This window comes from Rattus norvegicus, chromosome 9 (genome assembly GCF_021556685.1).
Source record: "Rattus norvegicus strain SHRSP/BbbUtx chromosome 9, alternate assembly SHRSP_T2T, whole genome shotgun sequence".
NCBI lineage: Eukaryota > Metazoa > Chordata > Mammalia > Rodentia > Muridae > Rattus > Rattus norvegicus.
The window spans coordinates 94,860,236-94,884,426 of record NC_141542.1 but is presented as its reverse complement, the minus strand read 5'-3'; the positions used below and the strand labels follow the sequence as shown (position 1 = coordinate 94,884,426).

The following is a 24,191-nucleotide window of genomic DNA, read 5'->3' as shown; positions in this document are numbered from 1 at the left end:
CAGGAAGCAAACCCACCCGGAGGGATTCTGTGGACTCTGAGAATATCAAAGTCGGAGAAGACAAGGAAGGATTGGAGAGTTGATCACACTGGATTAGAGAGAAGTGTCAGCCCAGCCGACTTTATCATCCTCCATTAGAGCTCAAAGAAGCAACACAGCGTCAGCAATTCCTGAAGAAGGCCCAGAGGTCACGTACTACTTCCCTGTTTGGATTGTTGCACCATGTTTTAAGGATTACATTTGTTTATTTATTGTGGGTGATTGTATGTGGGTAAGTGGTGTGCGGGTCTTGGTATGCACGGAGTCAGACAACAAGGGGTTGGTTTTCTCCTTCTACGTACATAGAGTTTGAGGCCGATTTGGACCACACAGAACTTGTCTCTAACGAAAGGTAGAGATGCTGATGATGACCTTTAGACACAGAAACCCAAAGACTACACACAATGACAAATGAGTTGCTGTGTATTTATGTGACATGTTTTAATGTGTATTATGTATTATGTGGACGCCACACAGCATGAAAAGCGAGGAAACTCCTGCTGCATGACCATGCTATTCCCTTCCTGAGAGCCCAGGATGAGGTGAGATGGATTCATCAAGGTAGAATGGTAAGCTGCAGCTACCAGGTGACGGGAACGGTAGTGACTAATAGGAGGGAGCCTCAGAGGGACTACGGAAACTCCGGAATGTTCTACAGCTGCGCCCGAGAGATAAGGACAGCCCTCAGGTTTATCAAGTTGTTCATCTACCTTCTTCCTGGCTGCCACGTGAAAGTTACAATACAGTTTAACTAATAACGTCAACAAGAAAAGATCACTTCTAAGAGCTGACCAGAAGCCAGAAGACCCGAGTGACATCTGGGAGCAATGGTTGACACTTTCTAAAAGGCCACTGGACTGCAGGTAAGATGAGAAAAGTTGCCCAGAGCTGTAATAAATCTGTGGATATTTAGACTGATGGGAGAGATCCAGAGATGAACATTGAAATTTTCCAAAAACCACATATTTCAAAACCATTATAAAGTGAAACATGATTACATAACTATTAAAAGAATACAATTAAGTAGCATTCAAGGATGTGGCAAACACGTAATATACATGTAGATGATGTTTATTCCAAATGTACAGTTTCTCATTACTTATATGTTCTGTGTGTTACAACAGTAGTCTAGAAAATGTCCATACTCTCCTCTGAGAACTGTCACACCGTTGTGACAAGACTTTAAATGTTTTGGTGTTTTCCCCTTTTTCTGACATGTATTTTCTTAGTGGTTGGAAATTATAAAAAAAATCAATCTCCTGGCTAGAGATGTGGCCAGCATGTGGAATGCCCCAAGTTCAATCCCCAGAACCCCGTAAATCTTACCCAGGGGTGGAGATGCTCGCCTGTAATCCCAGCACTCTGAAGGTGGAGCCAGGAGGATCAGAAATTCAAAGGCACTGTGGACTTCTTATCTAACTGAAGGCTATCCTGGGCTACACAAGTCTATCTTAAAAGACAACATAATGTTCTTAAAAGGTATCTTCTTAGCTGAAAATCATCAAAAGACCAAATTCTAAACAGAGGAGGAAGGCCAACCAAACATTAAGAGAGCGCTCACTCATTTTTCACACTGATAAAGAAAATCTTTGATGTTCTATTTCAGTGACCTTTGACATAATTTTTCAAGAGAGGACCAATCCTTGCCCTGAGAATTAAGCCCCAGGCTTCCAGCTCCCAAAATTCTGCCATATAGCCTTTTCCTCAGATACCCCACCCCCACCCCCCAACAATCTCTGACTTACTTAACTCTTTCCCATAAAATTCTCTGGAAACAGGAAATCAAAACACACCCAGAGAATGAGCAGGGTTTTTTTTTGTTGTTGTAAGCAGCTCCATTGCTACACACCCAGCACTAACGACAGCAACCAGGAAACAGAAGCTAAACTCCAAGGACTTGGACTATAACATTCAAAATGGCGACAAGAGACTATTTCCCTTTTCACAGACTCCTAAGCCACCCACAAGAACCTAGGCGATCGGCCTTTGCTCTTTCTGCCCAGGCCAGCCTAAGCCTGGGGAATTTTCCTCTCTAACACACTTTGCCCATCAAGGCCATCCCAAATTGAAGCAAGAAAAAAAACCATCGGAAAAGTGAATTATGGTCCTGCCTGGAATTTGTTTCAGTCTTTTATTTTCCTAAAGTGTGGAATGCATTTCGCCAGGCAAGTAGAATCATGAAGACCAGTGGATGCTCTGAATGTCAGCCTTTCCACAGGTCTCTGACACGCACAGAAACACTCTCAATGGTTGCCTGGAAACCAGGACGGTGTTTTCCCCAAAAGAAATAGTGTGCTACACCAAATGCAAGAATGCCTTGGCTTAAGATCAGCTTTCTTATCAGGGCAACAGGAGAGAGGTTTAATCATTAACAAAAAGTATGGCAACAGAAAGTGCAATTGCTTCTTAAACCTGTGGAAATCTTGACACCTTCATGACAACTGAAGGAAATCATCGGCATTAGCCTGGACTTGTCAACAGGCTTCCTAAAATGCAGTCACTTGGTCTTTCAGTGTGACGGGTTGGACCACAACCACAGTTTCAGCACTGTTTACACTTTCCCTTCATGCTGCCCAGTGGAATAAAGGAAAGCAACTGAAAGTCATTCATTAATCAGACCCCTTCATCGGTTCCAGGCTGAAGGGGCAGGAATGGGGACTGGAAACCGCTGGAAAGCTAAAAGATGCAGCCAGGTGAGTGCTAGTCTTGCCCTGGACTGTGAAAGGAGAAGGCATCTGTCTATGTTGATACCAAGAAGGGAAAGGGGCGCTTCACAGGTTCATCAACTTCCCATTCACTCCATAGTGTTGAACCCGCGATAGCGCTCACTCTAGAGTTTTTCCTAGCATGCAGGGTGCTCAGGTTTCCATTCCTAGAGCCACAGGGAGAAGTGGGGGCGTAGGTATTGAATTTTCTATTCCAGGTACATGTCAGGCCTGAGGATACCTGGGTGAGCAGAGGGATTCCACATTAGAAGGATAATGGACTCCCATTGGGTTTCTCCATTTCTACCCGTTCCCATCCCAACAAAAATGGTAAAAAACAAACAAACAAACAAACAAACAAAAAACCAATAGCACGGCTGGGGATACCAAGGATGAGGAGCTGAGTTTGACCCCTCAACCATACTTTAAATAAAGAAAACGGCAGGTGGCAGATGCTGGAGGGAAGCAAGGACCATGGGTCCCCGGGGCTTGCTGGAGCTGGTCTACTTTCCCTACCTGTCTAGTCTGCTTTTGTAGCTAGAGGCCAGTAAGAGAGCCTGCCTCACAAAAATAAGTGGAAGGCTCCTGAGGAATAACCCTTGAGGTTATCCCATGGCCTCCCCATGTGTATATACATGTAAACTCAAGCTACATGAGCACTCAAATTCAACATGCGCGCGCGCGCACACACACACACACACACACACACACACACACACACACACACACACACACACAAGGAAAAGAAGAAATAATGATTCCATAGCAGTTACACACGCCACACTATAAAGTGGGGATGGTGAGATGGCTCAGTGGTTAAGAGCACTTACAAAGGACTGGGGTTCAGTTCCCAGCACCCATAACCACCAGTAACTTTAATAAAGTCTTCTGACATACATATGCACATATGTACTTACATATGCCCAAATTAAAATAAATATTTTTATATTACTAAGGAAGTTTATTTTACAAAATCTTTAGATTACAAAAATCACATGACTGAGAAAAGAGAGTGTACTAAGAATCTTAACTGCTGCTGGGATGACCTGGGACCAAAATTTAAAACTGAAAGAAACCAATGGTGAGGTTTGGTTGTCCTCTTATGTACAAGTAGCTGCAAACAAGTTTTTGACACAGATACACCATAGGATTCCACTTATTCACAAAGACTTTTTGTTTGTTTTATTTTTTGAGACAGATTTTCTCTGTGTAGACCAGGCTGGCCTTAAACCCATAAAGACCTGCCTGCCTCTGCCTTCTTAATGCTGGATTAGAGGTGTGGCCGCCACCCCTGGCTTCATGAAAACTTTTCCTGAAATTCCTTACAGGTGGAAAATATTATTACCTTTTATATACCATTTAAAATTTATTCTTAACAAATCTTTATTATATATCTTTTCAACTGCACTTTACTGAAAGTTTAATGAGCCCAGATCCACAATAACTTCATGGCACTCCGTTAAAAACCAACTTTTATTTTCTTAATATACTTAACATTATTTTCCCCTGTATTGAAACTAGATTCTTTTTCTCATATAATATATTCTGATTATTGTTACCTCTCCCTCTAATCCTCCCAGTTCCTCCCTCTCCCCTCCCACCCAGATTCACACTGTGTCTCTCATTAGAAAATAAACAGGCCTTCCTTCTAAGAGGTAATAATAAAATAAAATGGCTTCTGGAGTGGATGAAGGGGCCGTTTCCTGCAGATCCAAAGCTACAGGATCCCTGTGACACAGGACAACAATAAGACATCCAAGAGAAGTCCTGGTGAGGATCCAGTATTGACAGTGTAGCAGAAGCCAGGGGGCTCGAACCAGCCAATGACTCTGCAATGAACGTCTGCACGCAAGGAGAGTAGACCAAAGGGTGTGTTATGGGACACACAGTGCAGCTTCCACAGCAAGAATTGTTTTCCTTTGTTGGTGGGGAGGTTGCAAGGGTGGAAGCCATGTGCAACAGGAGGAGGAGATGAGTGGGATTGGGGTCCATGATGTGAAATTTGCAAAGACCCAACAGAAAGTTAAAAATTATAATAATAAAATAAAACCAAAGAAAAACTAACTCATCGGAATTAGACAAAATGTACAATGGAAGGGAAAGAGTCCAAGAAAAGGCACGAGAGTCAGAGACCCACTTGATCAGACACTCAGGAAATCCCATAAAACCACTAAACTCGAAGGCATCATAATATACACACAGAGGACCCGGTGCAGATCCAGGCGGGTGCTGTGCATGCTGCTTCAGTCTCTGAGGGCTCATACGAACATCTATCATGTTAATTTAGAGGGTCTTGTTTTTTTAGTGTCCTCCAGCCCCTCTGGTTCTTACACTCTTTCTGCCCCCTCTTCTATAGGGCTCCCTGAACCCTGAGGGAAGGGATTTGATTATATATATATATATATATATATATATATATCACTAAATAATCTTTTTAAAAACTAAATCTATACAAGCAGCAGGGACCAACATGTCCTGGTTGCACTCAGAGGCCCAAAGTGGAAATTTCTGGTTGTGTCACATGGTGTAGACTCACGTGGTGTTTTGCTGAGGCAAGACCCATGATAGAACACATAACGTTAGGAGAGAGTATAAATAGGACTCAATGGACAGCGGCAGTCAGCTGCGCAATACTTCGTTGGTCGCATCTTCGCTGATGTTCACTTCATTGAGAGAGGCATAGCAGAGAACTTCTTCTCCTGGCAAACCTGGCTACTCCTGGCAGAAGCCTGCCAGTTTTGGCTGGATCTTGCCACTCACTGCTGCTGATTCGTGTTTGGTATCCCGACTGCTGAACCGGACTGCTGGTATCCTGACATCAGAGATTAGTATTGCCCCACCCCCCAAGAACCATGTCTAAACAGATCCACATCCCGTGTCTTATTTACCATGTTTTCTCCTCGACCTTTGGATGGTGGACTAGCATCTGAGAACTCTTATTAAAGTAGGTTTTGAGAAAGCTAAGCCTACAGAGACCCTCCCAGCCCGGCAGTTCCCTTTGCACCAGTCCCACACTCGGCAGCTCTGACGGCTTTCACAGACCTCCCATCTCCACTCAGAGCTTTTTTCCTTCTGTGCCGCCCATTGCTCAACTCTCTTCTCTGCCTCAGCACCTGCTTTCCTGTTGCCCTCTCAGCCTTAAGCTTTCTGTTGAATGGCATCTCCTCTCTTTTCCAAAGTTCAACACCAAACTCCTTCAGCCCTCATGTCTGGCTGGACCTTGTGTTCTCCCTCGGGTGAGCAGAGGGACATAACCTGTATCCCCATTAGAAGTCGGATGGATTTTATTAGTCAGTGACCAACAGGCAGATCCTGGGTGGAGGAAGCTCATGCCAGGCTGTTTCATAAGATGCTATCCAGCCTACAACCTCAATGACTCGATCTTTATCCAATCAGCGAGTAGCTATAATGATGGGCCCATAGTCTACAACATGATGACCTCCGTTTTAAGAAGCCGTTTGTAAGAGAAAGACAACATACCACAGAGAAGCCCAAACAAACATTAAGGTCTCATTTCAGGTTAGTCCTGTCCTCACTGTTGTTGAATCTCGCAACACTGTTTAAAGGGCTTTTGCACCAATTCTCTTAATTCCCAGGTGAGCGTTACTGTAAATCACATACTCTTTCTCACAGAGAAACCCTGAAATCCCTTCTTAAATCGCTGTTCTAGGTGACTGGTTTTATTTTGGCCTGAGGAACGAAACTGATTCACCACCCTCATGTTCTTAAGGTGAAGTCCAAATTCTGCTACATTAAGGCCCAGAGCTCCACCTTTAGCCCAACATGCCAATCAGAATGACTGTACCAAGCCTTTTATACACCAATGCTCATGACTTTTCATTCACTCTTCCAAATCCACCCTCCACTCTTCTCTGGAGAAACTCAGCTTTATAGACAAAAATCAGCCAGGTACCCAATATCCCTGGATATTCTGATGGGATCTGGCAGGATATGAAAAATGGAGTAAATGCAGCATGAACTCAACATGTGTTTCCCCCAGCTTTTGCCTTGTTGTGTGTGATTAACTCTCTCTCTCCAAAGTCTGTGTGTGTGTGTGTGTGTGTGTGTGTGTGTGTGTGTGTGTGTGTGTGTGTGTCTTGTTGAGAATCAAGTCCAACACTTACATGCTAAGCCAAGCATGGAATTATCACCTACCTCAGGCCACAGTTCTCTCTGCTCAGGGCCTCGGCTGCTATCAGGGACCTGCCTTTCAGCTCTGCTGCCATTGGATCTTCTGTTACTAAAACCTTTTTCTCTCCCCTTTCACACCGAGGCAGAATTTTTAAAAATGATTTCTTTTTTTTTTTTTTTTTAATTTTAGGTGCATCGGTGTTCTGCCTGCAGGTATATCTGTGTGACAGGGACAAATAACTTGGAGCTGAATTAGAGAGAGTTGTGAGCTCCTATGTGGATGCTGGGAACTGAACTCAGGTCCTATGGAAGAGCAGCCAGTGCTCCTAACTGCTGAGCGTCTCTCTAGCCCAAGGCTGACGGTTTAAGATGCTTCATCTTCCTGTGTTGGTTTTTTTATCTCGTCCCTGCTTACACAAAGGAATCCCTGTTTGAGCTCCTTTCAATTCCCCTCCCATGTATTGAATCTTAAACAGATTATATTTTTAGAGCAACTTTAAATTTATGAAACAAAAATTAAGAAAATAGTATGGCCACATTTCTCTACACATTCTCCTGCTAATCCCCACTGGTACTGACCTTCTATATTAGTAAGGTACATTTGTTTCAAAACGCTACATTATAATGAACTGAAGTCCATCCTCTGTGCAAACTCTCCTACTTTCACCTACAGTCTATTTTTTCTGTCCCATGGTCCTGGTCCAGGGCTTGTTATCCCAGTATTGGTTTCCTTAGGCTCATCTTGCCTGTGACTGCAGTTTTGAAGAATACTTGTCAGGACTTGCAGACTGGCAGTCACTATGTGTTCAGATAGATCACTTAGATATCCACCCAGAGCACACACTGTCAATGACTTTCACTGTTGGCGCTGCTATTTCTACACTGTAAAGTTACTTTTCCCTCCACCCTCCATATTATATTATACGCAATACCCTACGTGCAGCCCACATTTAAAAGTCAGGAGGGGATGGGTCTGAGGCAATAGTTCAGCTATTGCAGTGCTCACCGGGCACACACCAGGTTCTGAGTGTTTGGTTCCTTGAACCTGTGTGAAAACATTGGACATGGTGGTGCCTGCTTGCAATTCAATCCCACCAGTGGTTACAGCGGGCATATGAGGGCCATGGACAGATTCTTGGGGCTCACTGGCCAGTCAGCCTGGCCTATTTGCTGAGTTCCAGGCCAGAGAGAGACTCTGTCCAAAAAACAAGGATGCCTCAGGAATAACATCACTGATTGACCCCGGGGATCCACCCGCACATACATTTCCCATGTTTTATGTCCCTAAGTGGGGAGTAGAGCATTTGTGGGAGGGGTTCTTAATTGAGATAAAATGTTCATACAACTTGTCATTTTCAATATTTCTAGGTGTTTCAATTACCCCTTTCAAATAGGATGGTCTTTTCCCAATGGTACCCTGACCTTATGCTGATCACATTATAATTCACCCAAAGTGACACATGGCAAGCTTTAGCACACGAAGAACTCCAAATAAATGAGTTTCTCTTATTTTTACCTACTTTATTATTTTTTTCATCCTTAACAGGAGACATCAAGGTCTCAGCCAAGAAGTCAAATTCCACAGACCCTTGTCTCCTATTTTAATGTTTTGTTTTATGTGTATGGTGGTTCACCTGCATGTATGTTTGTGTACCAAGTACACATGCCTGGTGACCATGGAGGCCAGAAGAAGGCCTTGGCTACCCAGGAACTTAACCTACAGGCATCTGTGAGCTGCCATTTGGGTGCTAAGAATTGAACCCAGGTCCTCTGGGAAAGCAGCCAGTGCTCTTAACAGCTGAGCCATCTCTCCAGACCCTGAATTCATCCTTCTGTTCTAATTTTTTTCATGTTGCCATTTTTATTTGAGCTCTCCTAGGGGCAGGACCTAAATTTCATTTCTCTTTGTGTCTCTGAGATAGACAACTGTCCCAGAAACAAAGCAGGGGATCAATAAATGACTATAAATGAGGGAAGCAAAGAGAAGATACACATACAAGTGACCTACTTATAACAATGAGGAGAGAAGTCATGAAGGGGCCACCTTGGCAAGGAGAAGTCAGTGTGTGTTCACGTTCGCCCACCTGATCATACCCTGCCTCTGGGATCATTTGGTTAAATCAATCAACAGAACATGAATCTATAATCTTCCATAGATCCATTTAAATTAGGAGACTACTGATGGTGTGTGGAAATATCGTTATATAAAGATGCTGTTACTTTTAATATGAAAACTGACAATAATCAAAAGAGCCAGCAACAGAGCAATGAAAGTCCCATGTGCTGGGGTGACAAGAAGCCCCTAAATAGTGAAGTTCACCTGAGCAATTGTTATCAGGCAACCCAAGGGTATGGGTAAATCTTTCCTTCATGCCTTCTCAAACTTTCTCCTCTGAACGATGATAACATCTCCAACTAGAAGGAGGAAAAAAAGCCCTCCAATCTATACTTTCAAAGTGGTGTGTTTACCCTTTCAAGCCTGAACACCTCACAAGGGATAATCAAAACTGGAAGTCTGACCTTGCCAGCCAGGTTAGCCTCGATGAAATCAAAATGTCACAGTTTCCATGACCACTTACGCCCCTATACTGAACACCCTAAGGGTGTGAATCGGAGAGGGGAATTCAGAGCGTCTCAGTCACTCAGAGCCAGTTCTGCTGGGCTCGACTCCGAACATTTGTTTATTTGACTCGCTTCTAAAGTTCTGCTCTTTTAAGTGACTACAAGGTACAGCCATTTAGCCAAACACAATTCTGTCCCACTCAGATTAGTGCAGATGACACAGTAAAGGACAGGTCCCAATTTCCTGACCCCCCCAGGAAGTTAGCAAACCGGTAATCCAATGAAGGCATTACATAGACTTACAGTGACATAGAGGGGCCTGGAAAGTGTGAAGAGAGAAAACAGAACTGCAAAGACCTCTAAACCACCTACCTAGCTTTCCCCCCATGCATTTTTATAACAGAAGCTTTACTGTTTAACCTATTGCAAAAACCATCCATTCAAGATACCGCCACATATCTGCAACCAGACTGAAAATAAAACAGGAACTCGAGAGTGATTTAAATGAGAACTGCCCTGCTGAGAGCCCAGGATTAGAAAAATTAGTCCCTAGTTGATGCTTGGAGAGGTTCAGGAGGAGTGCTCTCCCTGGGGGAATTCTGTCACTGTGAGCTTTGAAGGCTTAGCTTTCCCCCTCTTGCAGAGCCTTCAGCTTACCACTTTGTCTCCCTGCCATGTGGGACTCTCTCCCTCTAGAACCATACGCCCAAATTAATGCTTTCTTCCGTAGTTGCTACGGTCCTGGTGCTTTATCACAGCAACAGAGAGATAACCAGTAGACCACGTGGACCAAAAACAAACTCAAAATGGTCTTTCTGAAACTCCCTTATGTGGGTCTGAGCTTCGCTCCAGGACATTCGTCCTCTTTATTAGTGAAACTTTAGTTTTAAAAACCAAGAGGTGTGAGGTTTTTTATCTTTTTATTTATTTTGCTTCCAAGACTTTTTAAGTTCATCGGAAATGGCGATGGTGGTGACCTTTCACTCCATTGCTCTTTTGACCCTTTTTAATTGTAATTTAATTTTTTTTTTTTAAAGAAAGTACTAGCTCATTTCTGGGTTTTAAAAACCAGTCTCTGAGCTCGCTCCAAGACTAGGCTACCCCATAAAACTCCATCCCCACAAACCCTATATAAGTCCGCCTCCCACTCAGTTTCCTGCGTCTCTCGAGCAAAGGCAGCCACATTCTTGTGTCTTTCACAATAAATCACCTGTGAGATTTGGTGTGTGGTGTGACTTTCGGTTAATCCTTGGCTTCTGACTCTCATGACACCTTGTCCGTCAGAGCTGCAACATTTACATTAGAAGTTTAGAATAGTCTGTCCTACACTATTTTTATTTTGTAGGCTTTTCAAATTACCACATGCGTCAGATATCATGATTATATCTTGGAACAAACGTTTTTGTTCCTTTCGTTTGGGTTTGGGGGGTTGTTTGGTTTTGGTTTTTGGTTTTCTGAGACAGGTTTGGTTTCTCTGTGTAGCCTTGACTGTCCTAGAATTCTCTCTGTAGACTTACACTAGCCTGGAGCTCAGAGATCCACCTGCCTCTGTCTCCCAAGTGCTAGGATTAAAGGCCATTGCCCGGCTCAGAACAAAAGTATTTCTCAACATAGCCTATTTTTGATGCCCCCCCCACCCCAACCAAATTTTAGAACTATGTGTGAGCAGTCATCAGAAGTATTTATTGAGCAGAGTGACGTATGAAATGCCCATGTCCAGTCCAACGCAATGATGAAGAAAGGTTATACAAAACCTAACACAAATGTGTTGGGCAAGCAAGGTATCAGAAATCAAAATACCATTGTATGGAAAGCTGGCTTGACCTCAGAACAAATAAATACAGTTCTATTCTGGCCTCTGTTTCCCTACCCAGTCCTAGGATACCTGCTGGGAGCAGGGCACTACTTCTCAGGGCTACTCAAGAATGGCCTCCAGCAAACTTGTTACTTGGAAAATAGCAGCTATCTCTGACTCTGATAAAGTAGTATTCTTATCTTACTTCCGCCCGGTTCAGCCAGGTCTGATACCTCATACCTTCTGGATAAGGTACATGCAGTAAAGCCCTGGAATTTTTGCCCCGGAAGCTTCAAGTTTAGACTTCGGAATCAAAGATCTGGCTTCCTGGAACTATGCAGTTATCTATCTGGCCTGTTCTCAACCCTGGGGCCTCAGACCTACTGGGCAATGTCTAAGGCCATGTTCCTTTTTTTTTTTTTTTTTTCAATGATGGCTTTATGAGCCACACCCTAGCTTGTAAAAGATATAGTTAATCTTTGACCTAAAAGTGTGTGGAATTACTCCAATTTGTGGGGAAGCCCTTATCCATTTCCTTGTCAGTCCAGTGTTAAGGAATAAACTACATACAGAAAATGCAGAAGATGGATTGGCTTCCTTAAGATCTAAAATAACTCCAATGAAGGAATTAACTTCTAGGCTCTTTGAAGGATCCTAAATCAATGTCCCAGGGCTGTCTTCTAGGCTATGTAGGGGGAAAAAAATCATTTGATATTTTAATTTGATCGTCAGTAGTCTCTGTTTAAAACCTTAAAAGCTATTGATTTTTTTTCTACTGTAATCTATGCTTAGATAGCCACAAAATTCACACAGCTTCAGATGGGTGAAAGTTCAAGGGAAGAACATGGGCTCTTAGAACGCTGGAGGTTTCACCTATAGGAGGCAGCTGCTGTCATCAGATTCCCCACAATAAAGCACAGTTACTCAATGTAGGCCATTCTGCAGCCAACAAACCTCAAGAAGCAGGGAGAATTCCCAGACCAGAGAGAGCCCCAGGACAGCCAATAGCGTGTTGAGGAGCCTGCCTTTGAAAGTTGAAGGATATCTGATTTGATAGTACACACCTAAAAGCCCAGCCCTTGGGAGGCTCAGGCAGGAGTTTTACAAGTTCAAGGCTAGCCTGGGCTACAAGTTGAAACTGTCTATAAAAAAAAAATGCTGAACGGGCTGTTCAGTCACCACGTGGTTTGGAAAAGCCAAGGGGGAAAGAAAACTCAGCTGTGGGGCAGAGTTGTCCCAATGGCCCCTTTGAAACTCTGTGAGTTACCTGGGGGCAGAGGTGCAAGTACTTCTCTGAGGGGAACTTTCCATTTGTTTGTTAAGGATTAACCTTCCCATGCCTTTTAAAACAAACCTTTAAAAACCATTCAGGAACCCTGCCCTTACCAAAAGGTCTTGAGTTTTTGGGGTTTTTTTGTTTTTTTGTTTTTTTTTTTCCTGTTATGGCTACCACAGGGATTTATTCTCCTGAACTTTCAGTTTTCTTTGACTTATTTCATGGACTTTAGTGATCCTTAGTAATCCAAGTGTGGGGTGTGTGCTGGGAGCTAGAACCTCGCTCCTTGATTCCCCAGACCCTTTGGAACCAGAAGTAAGAAGTGTTCCCCAGAATGTGCAGTTATCAAGGGGATTGTATAAAAACAATTTAAGGAAACATTCAGTCCTTGGTTTCCTGAATTAGGAAGAGCAAATACAGGGGAGACAAGTCGGATAGAGGGCAGCCCGGTACTTGTCCGGTGTATAAGCAGAGCGCCTGTGCAGGAACCGCTTCCCGTGGGGGTGGGGAACTGGGCTTCTGCGCTAGCACCTTCTGAGACACGGCTAGCAAAGGGCTCCTGAATTAATCTAAAAGCTATCGGCGTGCCATACAACACAGTGAAGGAACTATAAAGTGAAAATATTGTAAAGAAGAAGTTTCTCTAGCTGAGAACACACAACCAACCCACTGCCACCTTTCAAATGAATTCTGTAATCTTGTGCCTCTAGTACTCTATCCTACACAAGCGCCAGGTTCTTAACTAGTTATCTATATATAAGGGCATGGTACCTTCCAGTCACCAGAATCTTTCATAAAGGACAAAACATTGAAGAAGAGAGGGGGGGAGTAGAATTGCTTCTGTCCTGGTTCGTTATTTTCTACTTAGGAAAGGGCAGCTGCTGCTGGTGCCCAAGGGAGACAAGCTTTCCTAGCTGCCATCTGCCGCCAGCCTGGTCCTTCCAGCCTGGCTGAGTCCCTGTGTACCGCATAACGCAAAGCTGCAGTACAGTTGTATAACCTTGCTGAGAGGCAAAGCATCTACCGAAAAGGTCACGAGAGCCAATCATAAAAGACCAACCAGGGCCTCCAAAACTAGGGGGACGTTGGGAGGGAGACAGTGTTGGACCCCCATCCCTGAGGGTAGCTGGGGGGCGGGGCTGTGAATTCCCGGCGGAGTCCAGAGCGAAGAGCGCGACTCAGAGTCAGTGCAGAGTAGGAAGGGGGTTGGGGCAGCAACCTAAGGACTTTGGGGGAGTTCTCAGGCTGTGTCCCAGGGAAGTGCCAAGGACGTCCCGCTCCTCTTTTCAGTTACGTAACTCTCGTATTTTTGGATGGGATCTAAAGATAACGAACTTACTCATTAAAGTAATTAAAGTAGAAAGTCTTTCCACGGATGCATGCAAAGGCTTTGGGTGATGTCTGAAAAGACGTGGCTGATGGCCACCTGCAGCGAGAGCGGGTGGCAGCGGGTGACTGTTCCCCGCTGTACCCTCCCTAGGGTGGAAGCTGGGTGGCGGCGGATGGAGCCCTCCGGTCCCCATCCAGGAGTCACCCGGAGCCGGAGCTGCAGGTATGCAGGCGGCCGTCGCCCTCTCCCCACGGCAGACACCTAACCCGGGTTACCTGCGGGTTGGCGGAGAGATGAGCGACCTCGGGGACCCCCATCGCCCACTCCGAAAGGCCCGCACCCTTCTCCCGAGGACTGACCTCCTGCCCTGGAAAGAGCCCGCAGCGCCGCTGGAAGCGTGCCACGAGCTCTGAATCCCTCAGGCTCCGCAGCAGCTCAGCCATAGTGAGCCGCGACCGCGTTCCTCCGACCCGCAGCCACGCGCGTCCGTGTCCTCGGCGTGCGCCCTGGCCCCGCGTTCCGCAGCCTGATGCTCCCAGCGCAGGGCGGGCGGGGTGCGGCGCCAGCCAACAGGTGCGCCACCCGGGTCCTAGCGCCCGCCCTGCACGCGGGCAAGTCCAGGTGTCGGCCACCACCTTGCGCTTGTCACCGCCCCCTTCCTAGCCAACCAGGCCGCCCCAGTCCCCCTACCTGCCAGCAGGAGGGTGTGCTTGCAACTGCGTGGACGAGTCCACGTGCATGACCTACGCGCCGACCCCACTCCCTTGGGCTAATGTAGACTAAGGAGGAGAACGCATACACCTGTCCGGCGCATCCTTCCAAACGCTGCTGGAAACATGGGAGCTTTGTGACCCTCCTTTCAAATCTGGAGTTCAAGGTGAAGTTGGTCCTCACCACACACGCGACCCCCACATCCCAGCTCCCTGCTCCAACCTTTGCCTGGTTTCTGCAATACTTAATTCCCAGGGAGTCTGGTTCCAAGGGAGATTTCCAGTGCTATCCAAACTCGGCTTGATGCAAAGTTTCCTCCTCACAGGGCAGTCACCACTTTCAAATTTGTACAAGGATAGCAGAAATGCGAAGAGTCAGCCCGAGTGATGTTAGAGAAAAACACAAATCTTTCTCTCTCCCACACGCCGAGTGTGTGTGTGTGTGTGTGTGTGTGTGTGTGTGTGTGTGTGTGTGTTGTCTTACTGTCTCTCTCTGTGTCTCTGTCTCTCTTCCTCTTTCTCTCCCTCCCTCCCACATCTCCCCCTTCCCTCCCTTTTGGCCTTGGGAAGACTTTAGACCCAAAGGGAACAAGGTGCTGAGCGACTACAAGGCGCCAGCCACTGCTTTAGAACAGCAAAGGAAACGTCCTGCAGATGGTTTTTCCTGGGCTTTCTTAAACCTCCCTTCCGGGTCTCTGAGATCCTAAGATGACCTCTGTACCTCGTTGCAGGGAGTGAGAAGCAACAGTTAAATGAGGCCCAGGTGATTGGCCTGCAGCAAAACTATAATCCAATCCTTAGTTGGGAGCAGAGGGCTGCGGGGGTGGGGTGGGGGGTTTCCCGGCTGCGCTTGCAAAACCTACTATTTGGCTAAATAAACGACTATGCATGAACACCTGCCACCACCTTGCTTATCCATTTGTCCTTCTAGGCTAGGAGGTCTTTGGTTCCTGATACGCCAAGATGATGTGGTCCTTCTCGTCCAATTTTTGATCCTCTTGCTCCATTTTCCTCTTTCAGAGAGGCTGACTGCTGTTACAGCCCTGTGGTGTCATACCCAGTCCTGTGGCTGAGGAAGCAGTTGCTGCCATCCCCTGCTGCAGGGCTGCTTGCTGTCATTTACAGACACCAGAACCAAACCTCAGATTGATTTTTTTTTTTTTAAAGATATGAGTACAACAGAAGAGGGCATCCGATCCCATTACAGATGGTTGTGAGCCACCATGTGGTTGCTGGGAATTGAACTCAGGACCTCTGGAAAAGCAGCCAGTGCTCTTGACCACTGGGCCATCTCTCCAGCTCCCCAAGGTTTGATTTTTTAACAGCTGACATTACAGTAACTCCCAACCTGTTGCCTTTATACATTTAAAAATATGTTCTCCCATGGAGACCCTTGAATCTCATCTCTCCCAAATGTGTCGCTCTAACCTTTCTCTTTAGAAGAGAGAGAGAAAGAAAAACCTAGAATTGTGGTACCAAATTAGATTTCAGGTGTAGCCTTTTTGCCTTTGACTCGAGTTTTTAGTAATTTATTAGCCCTGAGATAAGTCACCGTGGTTTTTATTTCCTTCTGTGATGACATACTAATCTTCATGTGTTGTCTTTCTTAAAGACTCTTGTGAAAATCTTCAGAGGATCTCCTTGAGACATCGTGAGCCAGTTACAGCAATCTGCACTGTGTCAAAGGTCCTGCTCTACACCCTGACTCTTTCCTTTGGGGCAGGCTCTCTCAGGAACCTGGAGCTAGGCTGGCTCTGCCCTCCACAGTGCTGGGGTTACAAATGTCACATAGCCACATCCTCGGTCCGTGAGCTCACAGCAGGTGCTCTTATCCCTGGAACCATTTCTCTGACCCTTTGTATTTTATTTTTAAAGATATGACTTTGTTATGTAGCCCAAACTGGCTTCAGATTCTCAAATCAGTCTGCCTCTGCCTGGTGAGTGCTGGATTCCAGGTATAAAATATCATGTGTAGACAGTGACATATGTTGGAGGAATCAGTATTGGCTTTATTAGTTAGGGGTATAGTTAAGTTGCTATAATAAGCAGACCCAAAAGACAGTGATTCTAAGAAGACAGATATTAGTTTCTCTTTGTTGTATGGTCCTACGATAGGGCTGGTAGGTAACTCAGTGACTTGAGCTGTCTACATCTAATCCCTTCCTTATGCCCTGCCCTGGGACCACACCCTACATCTTTGTTCTCTTTTGTACAACTCCTAAAAAGGAGCAGGTGGTGAGTATCCGAGCATCATTTCAATATTAAACAAGAGAAGCAGAAGTTTATACTATTGGTAAAAATGTGCCCTTGCGGTCTGGAGAGATGCTTGGAAGTGTCACCTGTAGCAGGGAAGCCTGGGTCTGGCTTAAATTCTATTCCTATAAAAAGAGAAGATGACAGCTCTGTTTTATATTTATTTACCGTTTGTTCTTGAAAACTACCAGAAGTCTCTCCTAAAGTCTAGAAACAAAACATTATTAAAACATTAAAATAGGAGCAGCAAGATAGCTCAGCCAATAAAGGAAACTGCAGTCAGGGTTGGTGGCTGAAGTTTGATTCCCAGGCCCTATTGTAGGAGGATCTGTGGATGTGTGCATGCACATATATGTAAGCTGGTGTGTGTGTGTGTGTGTGTGTGTGTGTGTGTGTGTGTGAAGACACGGCTTTCTGTGTAGCCTTAACTGTCCTGGAACTCTGTAGACCAGGCTGGCCTTGAACTCATAGAGATCCACTTGCCTCTGCCCACCAGGTATTGGGATTAAAGACTTGCACCCCTACCGCCCATAAAGTATAATTTTTAAAATGTCACTCTCTGTTTAGTTGTCTGTGGCTGAATAACAATTTCCCACAAACAGTGAGTGAAGCCACTGGAGCACCACCTTGCAGTTTCTGGGGTCAGCACCCCATGTGGAGTTTAGCTGGGGCCTCTGGCTTTCAGTTTCTCACAAAACTTAGGTCATCTGCACCCTACAGTTGCATTTCAGTTGTACAGGGGCTGCTGGTCGTGGCCTCCCTTGCCTTTGTCTCATTCGCCCCTCCTCAGGGTGCGACGGCAATTCCAGAGCAGAAAGTGAATCTTAGCACCGTTCTATTCAGAGAGCTGACAATCAGAGAATTTGGTGGATTGACATCCTGTAAAAGTTTGAAAGTGCTTCCAGACAGAGAGTTTTAGGGGGTGGGGGTGAAGGCAGAAGTTGGTGGGGGTGAAGGCAGTCATAGGCTGGAGCTCACTCTTGTCCCCCTGGTAAGATGATCCGCCCCACTTGGGGGATTTGTGACGTCTGTGCTTCTTTTCCTCCCTTGTCCTCTCTTTCATCCCTTCCCTCATGTCACTGTGTGGGCTCAGGCACTGCTCAAATATAAGCCAAGTCATTTTCTACTGGTGTCAGCCCTGCCTTCCCCTAGAGACATCAGGCAGGAAGGAAATTAGCATAGCAAGCAACCCATTAACAGTGTTTTCGTGCTAAGCCATTAACAAATGGATGTGTAGATTCCGTTCTACAAAATGGAGTGCAAGTGTGTCTTTATAGTACAGAATAAATCTATAGCCACATTCAATGTCCCCTGCCAATAGGAGAACTCATCATATAGCACTTTGGATGAGGCAAACAAAGAAGAAAGCCTAGAGTTACCCTATCCTTAGAGGCAACATCCCAATACTCTCCTTATATTCTGTTTCTTGGAAGCAAACTAATTAGGTCTAGCCCATACTTAAAGGATGAGACAAGACCATGACCACATATATGTGTGTGTGTGTGTGTGTGTGTGTGTGTGTGTTTCTTCATATATATATGTATGTATATACACATATATGCATATATATACATATACTATTTGTTCTCCAGCTGCATAGCTATAACATCAGTAGCTATTGCCCCAAAGAAATATGATACACAGACTTAGCCTCAAAGAGCTTCATCTGTTGTAGAAAATGGATACTTACACAGAGAAAAACAAAGTATGAGCCTGACAGGGTGGCTCAGTGGGTAATCTACTTGCTACCACACTTGGCCACCTAAATTTGATCCCTAGGACCCACGTGGTGGGAGGAGAGAACCAACTTCCCCAAATTTGACCTCCACACATGCAATATGACACACATGTGTTCTCACAGGTATATCATAGACACACATACACAGACAGAGTAATAAGAAAGTATAATAATATGAAAACAATGGCATGATGCAAAAATAGGGCACCATGTAACAAATTTCTAATTAAAAATGTCTATGTATTACAGTTGTAATTTGGGTCAAAATTTCTTTATACATCTACCTGTAGGGATAATATTTTCTGTGCACCGCATAAAGATTGCCTCTGTATTATACAAATGGTGCCTTCTGTTCCAGCAGAGATCTGACTCCAGGCCTGAATTTGGTATTGTTATTCTAACTGTTCAGCAGCATCTGTATCATATTTTGTAAACATTCCCTCCCTCAACTTCTGATTGGTTTTAATAAAAAGTTGATGCAAAGGCAGGAAAGGAGGTGGGGCTTCTGGTCTGAGAGAGGAGAACTCTGGGAGAGAGTCAGGTGCAGGAGAGTCACCAGTCAGATTCAGGGGAAGAAGCAGGCTGGGACTAAAGGAGAGGTAACTAAAGGAGGATGTGGTAGAATTTAGATTAGGATAAATGGGTTAATTGAGTTACACGCTAGTTGGGAACAAGCCTAATTATAAGACCTGAGCATTCATAATAAATATATGTGTCTGTATCATTTTTTGGGGAACTGGTGGACCCAAGGAAAGTCCTGTTAAACTTACCAAAGTTATATATACTCCTTTAAAAAGCATATGCTACTATGTTAGAAAATAGAAAATAGTAATTTATTTAAAAAAACAAAAAAATGGGCAAACTACCGGCTAACCAAATGAAAACAGAACAAAAGGAAAGAAATGTGAACACAGAATTAAAAGTTATGGAAAGACAATTAAAAGCAAAAACAGAACTGATGAGGTAGCTCAGTGGATAAAGGGACTTGCTGCCAACCCCAGTGACCCGAGTTTGAGGACCCATGGAGTAGGAGCCGGTAAACTTCTGCAAGTTGTGCTTTTGACCACCACACTTGCAACTGTGTCACATGTGCTAAATAATTGAGTAAAATGTAAATTTTTTTCTTTGTTTTCCGGAGCTGGGGACTGAACCCAGGGCCTTGTGCTTGCTAGGCAAGCGCTCTACCACTGAGCTAAATCCCCAACCCTGTAAATTTTTTAAAATATGGAACGCTTCATGAATTTGCGTGTCATCCTTGTGCAGGGGCCATGCTAATCTTCTCTGTATCATTCCAATTTTAGTATATGTGTAAAAATTTTAAAGCATAGGAAATTTGCTGTGGGTTTCATCCATGATCGAGCATTTACCCACCATACATAAGGTCTTGGTTTTATCTCTAGCACTGAAAAATCCAACAAAAATGGTAACCACAGAAAAGCTAAAGATAGGGATTAGCATGCTCTTGCATAAAGGACAGCCCAGTGTAGGAGTGGTTGCATAGCATGTGCCTAACCCTGGGTTGAATCTGCAGAAACAAAGTATCAAGACGTCAAAAAGCTCTAAGATACATGTTTTCAGAGGAACGCTCTACTGAACTTTTATAGGATGGTCTTTCTCAGGGACCCCTGCCCAGTGCCATAATACATGAATGGCATATAGCACTCCTGAGACCATTCCTGGGATGTCCCCGGGTGCTACTAAGAGGAGCAAGTAAGTGGCGATGAAATAGAAAAGGAAACTGCAGGATGTGGGCCCAATGAAGAGAGTCAGAACTGGGGAGTTGAAGGAGTGAGGAAAGCCTGGTGTGAGTAGCTAGTGGTGTCACCTGGGACCAGAGTGGGGTCCGGTGCTGTCACCAGGGCCACATCTGGATTCATGGCCCTGCAGCAACAGAGATTTGTTACCACCAAAGGCCAGGTATATGGCCCAGGGACATGTTGATGTCTGAGGGCTGTGCAGGACTGGTGCTACCTCTTACCTGGGCATCAAGGGAGAGCAGGCCCTGGGAGCATGACAGGAGGAGAGCTACCCAGATCCTAGCCAGCTGCAGTACTCTCAAGAGCAGGCCTGCCCATTGCTAGAACTTCAGGTTAGCTAGCTCCAAGGCTGTGAGTGAGTGAGGGAGAGCTGGCACCCACTGATCTCCTGTGTGGTAGCGTAGACAAGGGAGAGGAACCCTTCTCCCTACTGACTCCTTACCACCTGTGGCAAGTGGGAGACCTGGCCCTGGGATCCTGAGAGCAGGAGAACTGGCCCTGACTCTCACCAGTTGTAACATTTACAAGAGCAGGCCCTGAACCACGCCTGGACAGCAGGGTAGAGTTGGCACTGGTGGGCCAACCCTGGGCCGACCAGCTCAGATACTTCTCAGGCCCAGGTCCAGGGCTTTGAATTGGCCCACCCAACATCTACCCCATCGATGAATTGCTGGAGTGCATGAGGAGCCCAGTCCTACAGATTCACAACTACAGGATCTCTCTGACACGGGACAACAACAGGATATTGGAGAGGAGTCCCGGTGAGGTTCCCGTATTGATAGAGTAGCAAAAGACAGAGGCCTCTTATCAGACCAATGAGGCACTGCAATGAGTCATTGCAAGCAAAGAAGTGTAGACAAAAGGGTATTACTGAGGTTGGAGGGAGGCAGGTACAAGAGCATAGCACACGAGTAGAATTTGGGTGCGCGATGTGAAGTTCACAAAGAGCCAATAAAATGTTCTAGACAATTTGTAAGTATTAAAAATAATAATGTGTAATTGTACACTCAGTGCCTCAGAGTGTCACCTTATCTGGAAACAGGGTCGCTGCAGATGCAATTGTTAAGATGGGGGTGATGGCTCCATAGACCCAAAGAAGCCAAACAAGAGGGAAGGCCCAAGTGAGGAAGCTTGACTCTCACTCAGAAGAGCAAATAAAATAGTTGTTAGAAGTGGGTGGAGGGAGGAAACTGGGAGGGAAGGGATGGGGAGGGAATGGGATGGGGAGCTTCAGGGTTAGGTGTGGGGAGGGACGGGAGAGATGGCTATGAAAATGAATGGAAATCTGCAATTGATGGAAGTGATGGGGGCGTGCAGGGACCTCCAGGATAATGCAGAGACCTGTGATAAGGAAGGCGCTCAAGGATCAATGTGGGTGACTTTGGCTGTGAGTCACTGCAATGGGGATATGGAACCTGAAGAGGCCACCTCCTGTAGCCTATCAGGAATCCCAGTGGGGCAATAGGGACAACAGTCCACCCACAAAACTTTCAACCCCAAAATTTATCCTGTGTACAAGGAATGCAAGCGAGGAGGAGGAGCAGACTGAGGGAGTGGCCGACCCATAACCGGTCCAACTGGAGACCCATCCCATAGAAAGCACTAATCCCTGACACTGCTCATGATACTCCGTTAGGCTTGCAGATAGGAACACGCTGTCCCTTGAGAGACTCCACCCAGCAGCTAAGTCAGACAGATACAGACACCCACAGTCAAACAGGGGATGGAGCCTGGGGACTCTAATGTAAGAATAGGAGAAAGGATTGCAACATGGAGGGGATAGGAACTCCACAGGAAGTGGAGCCTTGGGGGTCTTAGAGACTGAACCACCAACCAAAGAACGTACATAGGCTGGACCCAGGCCTCCTCACTCTTATGTAGCAGATATGCAGTTTGATCTTCAAGTGGGTCCTGCACTACTGGAGTGGAGGCTATCCCTAAAGCTGTTGCCTGTATGTGGGATACGTTCTACCTGCTGGGCTGCCTTGTCTGGCCTCAGTGTAAGAGGAAGACTTGAAGTGCCTGGGTGGGAGCATACCCAGGGGGCCCCCTACCTGCTCAGAAAAGAAGGGGAGGGGGAAAAGGGGAAAGATTGTAAGAGGGGATGACTGGGGGGGGGTAATGAGCAGGATGTACAGTGAATAAGTAAAAAAAATAAATTAATTAAAAAGAAAAGGATGGGGGTGTTGGGACCCTTAGCCCATGACCTAGGAGCTGAGGTGGTTTGACAGCTGTGCAAAGACAGGACTGAGAGGTCATGTGATAATGGAATCAGATTGCTGTTTTCGTAAGCTAAGGAATGACCCCTCCCAAAAAAAGTCCCAGCAAAGTGCCAGGAGCTTGGGAGAGGCTAGAACAGACGCCCATTCCGGATCCAGAGGGACTGTGGTACTTTATTTCGGACTTCCAACCTCCAGAGCTGCAAGACACAGCACATGTCTGCTGTGCCAAGCCGTTTGTACACTTTATCCCAGTAGCTCTAGGAAATGAACGCTCCATCTTTCTATAGATGTAGAGATGCCACTTGGAAAAATGTCCCACTTGTTCTTGTCACAACTCCTTGGACTGCAGAGATGGATCAGGGAACAAGAGCCTTGGCTGCTCTTGCAGGGGACCCAGGTTTGATTTCCAGCTCCCACAGGGTGGTTCTGCCATTGGTAACCAAAGTTACATGGGATCCAATACCTTCTTCTGACCTCAGTGGGCATCCAGCACACATGTGGCACACATAATTATGTGCAGGCAAAACACATGCTAATAAGAATAATAATAACAACAGCAGCAGCAGCAGCAACTCAATAAAACAGGAATGTTTAGTGTGGCTGGAAACAGCTCGCTGATGTTCTTGGGTGGAGTAGGGAGTTTCTGTATTGAATAATGGAAGATAGCATAAGGAGACCAGTTGTATGTACTAAAATTCTGGTTGTGTAGTTTACAATGTTCATATATCCATATCTATATATTTGAGGTAATGAGGCACTGGCAATCAAGTAAAACACACAAGGAAAGCAATGTTTTCCAAAAAGTAACTGAGATGTTTTCTGTGGAGTAAAAGGTATCAGGAAGCAGGGGGAAGCCACAGGTCTGGACTCATTTCAAGACCAATAAATGAGATTTCAAAATATAAAAATTTCACACACAAGCAAATGCAGATATATGGGTATCTCCCTTTTCTTCTTTCTTTTTAAGATACAGATAATAAGGGCCGGAGAGATGGTTCCGTGGTTAAGAGCACTGATTGCTCTTCCAAAGATCCTGAGTTCAATTCCCAACAATGATGTGGTGGCTCACAACCGCCTGTAATGAGATCTGATGCCCTCTTCTGGTGTCTGAAGACAGCAACAGTGAACGCATATACATAAGATAAATAAATCTTTAAAAAAAGAAACTACAGATAACCGAGCAGTGGTGGTGCACACCTTTGACCCCAGCACTCAGGAGGCAAAGGCAAGGGGATCTCTGTCAGTTGGAGGCCAGCATGGACTGCAAAGTAAGTTCCCAGATGGCCAGGGCTACACAGAGAAAGCTTGCCTCAACACAAAGATGACTACAAGATGATAGATAGATAGATAGATAGATAGATAATAGGTAGATAGATAGACAGACAGGTAGATAGGTAGATAGATAGACAGATAGATGATAGAACAAGTAATAACATTCTTTTCACAGAGCCCTCTCTTGATTTTATCATAGAGGCTGGTCCATATAAGTGTGATTCTTATGGCCTCACACCTTCCCATTCTGTGTACTGAAATTTATTTTCCTAATGTACATTTGGGTGTTGCCCAATGTAAAGTTTCCAAACACGGTACCCTAACCTTTGTCCCCACATGTGTTTCTAGTATATACTGTACCATAAACTGGGACTGCTGGGTCAGTAGGTACATATCGTTTT

The 24,191-nt window shown here is 45.3% G+C and overlaps 1 protein-coding gene and 1 non-coding gene across 4 annotated transcripts in view; both read right to left on the bottom strand.

Moving 5' to 3' along the window:
• Positions 1-14,375, bottom strand: part of Sgpp2 (sphingosine-1-phosphate phosphatase 2) — a 119,562-nt gene extending 105,187 nt beyond the window's left edge. For 2 of the 3 annotated variants that reach the window (XM_087565469.1, XM_087565467.1), the window contains exon 1: positions 14,198-14,375. In XM_087565469.1, the coding sequence (XP_087421595.1) occupies positions 14,198-14,281 (84 nt within the window). In that variant the 5' untranslated portion in view covers positions 14,282-14,375. 3 annotated transcript variants of the gene reach the window in all.
• A 5,382-nt stretch (positions 14,376-19,757) lies between these two features.
• LOC120094975 (U6 spliceosomal RNA) lies at positions 19,758-19,862 on the bottom strand. Its single transcript, XR_015630064.1, has one exon. It is a non-coding gene; the product is annotated as a U6 spliceosomal RNA (small nuclear RNA).
• Between the last annotated feature and the right edge of the window lie 4,329 nt (positions 19,863-24,191).